Here is a 7,076-nt window from a genome sequence, read left to right as displayed (position 1 = left end):
TATTTACAAAAATGTATTCACCTCTTCTTTTTAAATAAATGACAAATACATACATACACACACACACACACACACACACACATTAAAAGAATATATATATATATATATATATATATATATATATATATATATATATATATATATATATATATATATATATATATATTCTTTTAACTAAAATCCTTAGAACAGGTTAATTGTTATGTTTATTTAATTTGTTTATTTACAAAAATGTTTTTTTTTAAATGAATGATATAAAATTATGATTAATTAGTTGATTAGCTTTTCATTCAACAACAAATCAATATATCCAATGAAACAAAATCCAAAATCATGATGTGGGAATCAACAGGTTGAAAGCCACATATACGACCATGTTGTGATCATTTTGAGTCTTTTTTTAAATAATAGGCCTATTAAGATCCACTTTGGTGACCCATGCGTCAATAATTGATATGAGTTCAGCTTCAAAAGAGTGTAATAAAGAAGCAGCGCAGGTTAATAAGGTTAATGTGTTGTTAGCAGCAGAGCTGGAGATCTTCTGCTGTGTGATTGAGCTGAAGGCCCCTCGCTGATACTCCTCCTCATCCTCACCGCCGGGACAAAGACGCAGGTCAGGCAGGGTCACAGACACGGGTGACATCTGCTAATTGTCCCGGTGGGCCGGCGAAGCCTCGAGCTGTGAATACCAGCAGTATAGTTGGTGCTGGCGGCTGGCAGCTGCCGTCGAGGGCCACCTCTGGAGCCTTCAGCCATTATTTACAGCATCATAATGCCTTTGTCTGGAGGCTCCTACTGAGCACACGCTCATCCCGCTGCAGACCAGCACACTTTCTGCTTCATTATTACACTGCCTCCATAAACTTTCTTATTTGCATGCGTAAGAGTAAATATGGCAGCTAAAACAAACACACATAAACTTTATATAAAGTGTAAAGCATTGCTGAAGTGTTTTTAAATGAGAAAATGCATTTTGTATTGTATGTTTTTGTACAGAGCAGCTAAATTCAAAAATAAAGAAAAAAAATAAGAGTCTTTTGATTGTTTATTATTTTAAAAATCTATTTATTTTATTAAATTCTAAAATATTATATTTCAATTCCAGCAAATACACATGACAAACACAAAAAATGACTGAAAAACCTAAAAAGATACAGTGTAAAGCATTGTGTAAAGCACAAGTGTTTTTTAAATGATACAAATATTATGTCAATTAAAACAAATAGACATAATTATACACAATACACTATATATATATATATATATATATATAAAGCATTTCTAAAGTGTTTTGTAAATTATAAATATATATTTAATATATTTTATTATTTTAAAAATAAAATTGTTTAAAATCTTTTTTAAGTGAAAAAATTTAAATTGTCAATTACAAAATAGACATAATTATACACAAAATGATAAAATATTATTTTCCTATACATATAAAGCGTTCCTAAAGTGTTTTGTAAATTATAAATATATATGTAATATACATTTTATTATTTTAAAAATAAAATTATTTAAAATGCTTTTTTAAATGAAAAAAATCTAAATTAAAAACAAATACATATAACTTTACACAAAATTATTAAAAAATAATTTTCATACGTATAAAAGCATTTCTAAAGTGTTTTATAAATTATAAATATATATTTATAATTTATTTTAAAAATTTTATTTAAAATATTTTTGAAGTGAAAAATGAAAAAAGTCAATTAAAACAAATAGACATAATTATACACAAAATGTATTTATAAAGTTTTTTATAAATTATAAATATATATTAAACATATATAATTTATTTTAAAAATTTTATTAATTAAAACAAATAGACATAATTCTACACAAAATGATTACATTTTCCCCCTATATATAAAGCATTTCTAAAGTGTTTTATAAATTATAAATATATATTTTATATATATTTAAATATATTTGAAAAATGTAATTATTTAAAATATTTTTAAGTGAAAAATGAAAAATCGTCAATTACAAAATAGACATAATTCTACACAAAATGATACAATATTATTTTCCTATATATAAAGCATTTCTAAAGTGTTTTAGAAATTATTAATTTATATTTAATATATATTTAAATATAATTTATTATTTAAAAAATAATTATTTAAAATCTTTTTTAAATGAAAAATGAAAAAAAAAAAAATGTCAATTAAAACAAATAGACATAAATATACACAAAATGATACAATATTATTTTCCTATATATAAAGCATTTCTGAAGTGTTTTAGAAAGTATTCATATATATAATATATATTTAAATATATTTTATTTAAAATTTTTATATATTTTTTAAATCGTCAATTTAAACAAATAGACATAATTATACACAAAATGATTAAAAAAATAATTTTCCTATATATAAAGCATTTCTAAAGTTTTTTTTAATAAATTTTAAGGGATTTATTCATTTTTTTGACATTCTTTTACACGCTATTCCACAACAGTAACTTTAACAGGCTATTCGAAAGAGCTCAGTACTTTTTTTCAGGAAGACTTTAGTCGATTAATTAGCATCACAAACGCTTCTCACGCGCTCGACCACCATAAAATCACACAATTGCAAATAACGACAAGCTCCGATACAAAAAAACTACAAGGCTCTTCAGCAAAGGGCACATTTTAACCAGATGCAGGGCAATAAATGGCAAAGGAAGCGTGTCACCCACTGAGACACATTCAGATGTTAACGCGCGTAAAGGAGGAGTTCGAGGGCTTGGTTTAAACTCACTGAGATCCTTTAACATGTTAATTTTACACGCGTCTGTCTGAGGTGTATATAAGCTCTGAGCTGATGGAGACAGTCAGATATCACAGGACTCAGAGTTACTTACTGCTCTTAAAACTATCAGGATGCACGAAGAAACTGGCAACTCACCAGTGCAGGCAAAAACCTCCTTTTCCATCGCAGACATATTGGATCCCTCAAAGTTCAACGGGAAGCATCAGGAGACGTTGAGAGACATCACGACGCGGGAAATTTCAAGTGAGTCTCAGCCATTCACCTACTCTATTAAGGGAGAAAATAAGTACGTTTTTAAAAATTATATTCACAAAATAGCAAAATATAAATTTGCTAATTTGCTAATGAAAAATACTACAGGTGATTGTACAGAAGAGGGCGCGGTCTGATCACTCGTCCCGCGTTTTCGCGCCTCTTTTAGAGATCGATCATAACGGAAAATATGATAAAAGCGATGATAAAAACATTTATGTCACAAAATATTTCTATTTTAGATAAATGCTGTTCTTCTGAAACCTGAAAAAAATTATACTCCAGTTTTCAATATAATAATAATAATAATAAATGCTTTTCGAGCAGCAAATCAGAATGATTTCTGAAGGATCATGTGACACTGAAGACTGGAGTAATGATGCCAAAAATCAGCTTTGAAATCACAGGAATAAATTACATTTTAAAATATATTCACATAGAAAGCAGTTATTTTAAATAGTAAAAATATTTCAAAATTTTACTGTTTTTACTGTACTTTGGATCAAATAAATGCAGGCTTGGTGAGCAGAAAAGATTAACATTAAACATCTTTTGACTGGTAGTGTAGATCACAAATTGTTTTGTTTAAAATTCTATTCATAAAGCACCAAAATATCAATTTGGTAATTTGCTAATGAAAAATACTACAGGTGATCAGAATGATTTCTGAAGGATCATGTGACTGAAGTAATGATGCCAAAAAAAATCAGCTTTGAAATCACAGGAATAAATTACATTTTAAAATATATTCACATAAAAAGCAGTCATTTTAAATAGTAAAAATATTTCAAAATTTTACTGTTCTGTTTTGCCTTTTTTGATATCGATCATAACAGAAGGAAAATCAAATCAAAACAAAACAAAACAAAATGTATACGCCTACTATAAAAACATTTAAACCTTGTTTTTAAAGACCAAAAAAAAAAGCTCCATTATAAGTCAGAATGCGGTAAATAAACAATGCATTTTTAGAATCTATGGATCGAACAGTTGAAAACACACTTATTTAGCTTCTTATAACGAATTTACATACACTGCTAGTCTACAGTAAGATTTTTAATGTTTATTAAGTCTTTTGCACTCACCAAGCCTGCATTTCTTTGATCCAAAGATCAAAAAAAAAAAATAGCAATATTTTAAAACAACTGCTTTCTATTTGAATATATTTAAAAATCTATTTTATTTCTGTGATCAAAACTACATTTTCAGCATCGTTACTTCAGTCGTCAGTGTCACATGATCCTTCAGAAATCATTCTAATATGCTGATATGCTGGTTAAGAAAAAAAAACATTATTAAGCCAATTAATATAAATATTTAAAACAGTCAAGTACGTTATTCAGGATTATTAAAAAGATCCAAAGATCAGCGTTTATCTGAAATGAAAAGCTTTTGTAATATTATGCACTATGCGATACAAAAGCTTGGAGTCAGTATAATTTTTTGGGGGGAAAGAAATGATAGAAACAAACTTTTATTGCAAGAATGCTTTAAATTGATGATTTAAAGTGATGATAAAGACATTTATGTTACAAAAGATTTTTTATTTCAGATAAATGCTGTTCTTCTGAACTTTCTATTTCTATTCGGCTGGTTTCAACTTAATAATAAATGTTTTTTTGAGCAGCAAATCAAACTATTAGAATGTTTTCTGAAGGATCATGTGACACTGGAGACTGGAGTAACGATGCAAAAAATTCTGCTTTAAAATTACAGGAATAAATTACAGTAAAAAAATATTCAAATAGAAAGCAGTTATTTTAAAAAGTAAAATATTTTTAAATTTTTAGCTGTACTTTGAATCAAATAAATGCAGGCTTGGTGAGCAGAAGACACTTTAAAAAAAAAAACATTAAAAATCTTACTGTTCAAAAACTTTTGACTGGTAGTGTAGATCACAAATACTTTGTTTTGTTCAGAAACTAGCAATTTCTGTCGCAACAATAGGTTACAGTTTGGATTAAATTATTCACATCTTTTCTTCTTACATTTTAGGTAAACTTGCAAATCAAGACAATGCCAGGACAACTTCATCTCAAGACCCTGCCGATTCAGGCACGAAAGGGAAAGCGAAGCGCATCCGTACCGCGTTCACACTGGATCAGTTGCGCATCCTGGAGCGAAGCTTCCAGAACAGCCACTATCTGTCAGTGTTTGAGCGCCACTGCATCGCCACAGCCCTCCATCTGTCCGAGACACAGGTCAAGATCTGGTTTCAGAACCGACGCACCAAATGGAAGAAGGAACAAGAAGGTCATGGAGAAGAGGAGCAGAACCACTGCGCAAATCCGGCGTTCACCCAAAACTCGTTCGCGTATCCGCTGCCTGGACATTACGCCGATCCTGTGCATTATTACCCACAACAAACAGCCTACCTGAACACACCTTACCATCACCACACCCTCATGATGTTCTGATCTACTTTTACAGAATTGTGAACCATTTTGAACTTTGTATTGTCTGTTCTTTTGGGATTTAGAAAACAGAAAGCAATAGACTGACCTGAAGAAATAAGAATGCTTGATTTGAAGAAGTTCTTGAAGAGTTTCTATTGAAGAAAGTTTATTTTTAGGAATGAATGGACGCCAGCAATGTATTTAATGTAATATTTAACTTGTTTTATAATAATGTCATATTTTTTTGGTCCTAATATTTATAATGTCTTTAACAATTGTATTTTATACCACATTTTAAGTGTAGAGACACAATAAAGCTTATATTTTTGCACTTTTGACTGCTTCCATCTTATTTTGCCATTTCAGAGGTAAATAAACCTCTAAATCTATTTGTAATGTCATTTATTTGTAAATCTATACCAGTCAAAAGTGTTTGAACAGTAAGATTTTTAATGTTTTTAAAAAAGTCTCTTCTGCTCACCAAGCCTGCATTTATTTGATCCAAAGTACTGCAAAAACAGTAAAAATGTGAAATATTTTTACTATTTAAAATAACTGCTTTCTATTTGAATATATTTTTATAATATAATTTATTCCTGGATTTCAAAGCTGATTTTTTGGCATCATTACTTCAGTGTCACATGATCCCTCAGAAATCATTCTAATATGCTGATTTGCCGTTCAAGAAACATTACTATTATCATTATCGTTATTATTATTATTATTATAAATATTTAAAACAGTTGAATTTTTTTTTCAGGATTCTTTAATGAATAGAAAAATCAAAAGATGAGCATTTATGTGAAATAAAAAGCTTTTGTAAAAGAAATGGTAGAAATTAATACTTTTATTTAGCAAGGATGCTTTAAATTGAACATTTATAATGTTACAGAAAAATTCTATTTCAAATAAATGCAGTTTTTTTTACTTCTTGTTCAAAAATTGTGACACACAAAAATAATGCATCACTGTTTCTACAAAGTTTTGTAATTACCTATTTTAAGGGTTGTTAAGATTTGTTTTTTTTACATCTTTTACATAAAACAAAAACAGATGGAAACAAATATTAAAATGAATAAAATGTTAAATAAAAATTTATAATTATATATATATACATTATCATTGAAAATTGATGCTAATATGTTTTTTTTTTTTATGAAATTAATTTTTCTTTTCCAGCAAGGATGCGCTAAATTGATCAAAAGTGAAAATTTAAACTAGTTCGTCTGAACTTTCTATTCATCAAAGAAACCTGAAAAATTTTAAAAAAATCATAATAACACTAAATGTTTCTTGAACAGCAAATCAGCATATTAGAATGATTTCTGAAGGATTATGTGACACTGAAGACTGGAGTAATGATGCTGAAAATTCAGCTTTGATCACAGGAATAAATTACGTTTTAATTTATATTTAAATAATAGGATCAATAAAACACAAGCTTGGTGAGCAGAAGAGGTTTCTTAAAATAAAAACATTAAAAATCTTAAGGTTCAAAAACTTTTGACTGGCAGTGTATATACTTTTTTTTTTTAAATAAAAAAAAAATGCTTATGAAACAGGCTTAATTGGGTTATTTCCACTGACCAGCTGAAGCATAATTCAATGTTGACGTTGATATTTTAGGGTCAGGCTTTCTGAAATAAGTTAAATTCCACATGCGAAC

General features: G+C 28.3%; 1 protein-coding gene across 1 annotated transcript; it reads left to right on the top strand.

Moving 5' to 3' along the window:
• The first annotated feature begins 2,872 nt into the window (after positions 1-2,872).
• pnx (posterior neuron-specific homeobox) lies at positions 2,873-5,544 on the top strand. The gene is made up of 2 exons (XM_073829097.1): positions 2,873-3,005; positions 5,028-5,544. Exons 1-2 carry the CDS (start codon positions 2,873-2,875, stop codon positions 5,429-5,431), a joined length of 537 nt encoding a protein of 178 aa, XP_073685198.1. The 3' UTR covers positions 5,432-5,544.
• The last annotated feature ends 1,532 nt before the right edge of the window (positions 5,545-7,076 follow it).

This window comes from Garra rufa, chromosome 23 (assembly GCF_049309525.1).
Source record: "Garra rufa chromosome 23, GarRuf1.0, whole genome shotgun sequence".
In the NCBI taxonomy this organism is placed as follows: Eukaryota; Metazoa; Chordata; class Actinopteri; order Cypriniformes; family Cyprinidae; genus Garra; species Garra rufa.
The sequence above is the reverse complement of the archived record's forward strand: the minus strand, read 5'-3'. Positions and strand labels throughout refer to the sequence as shown.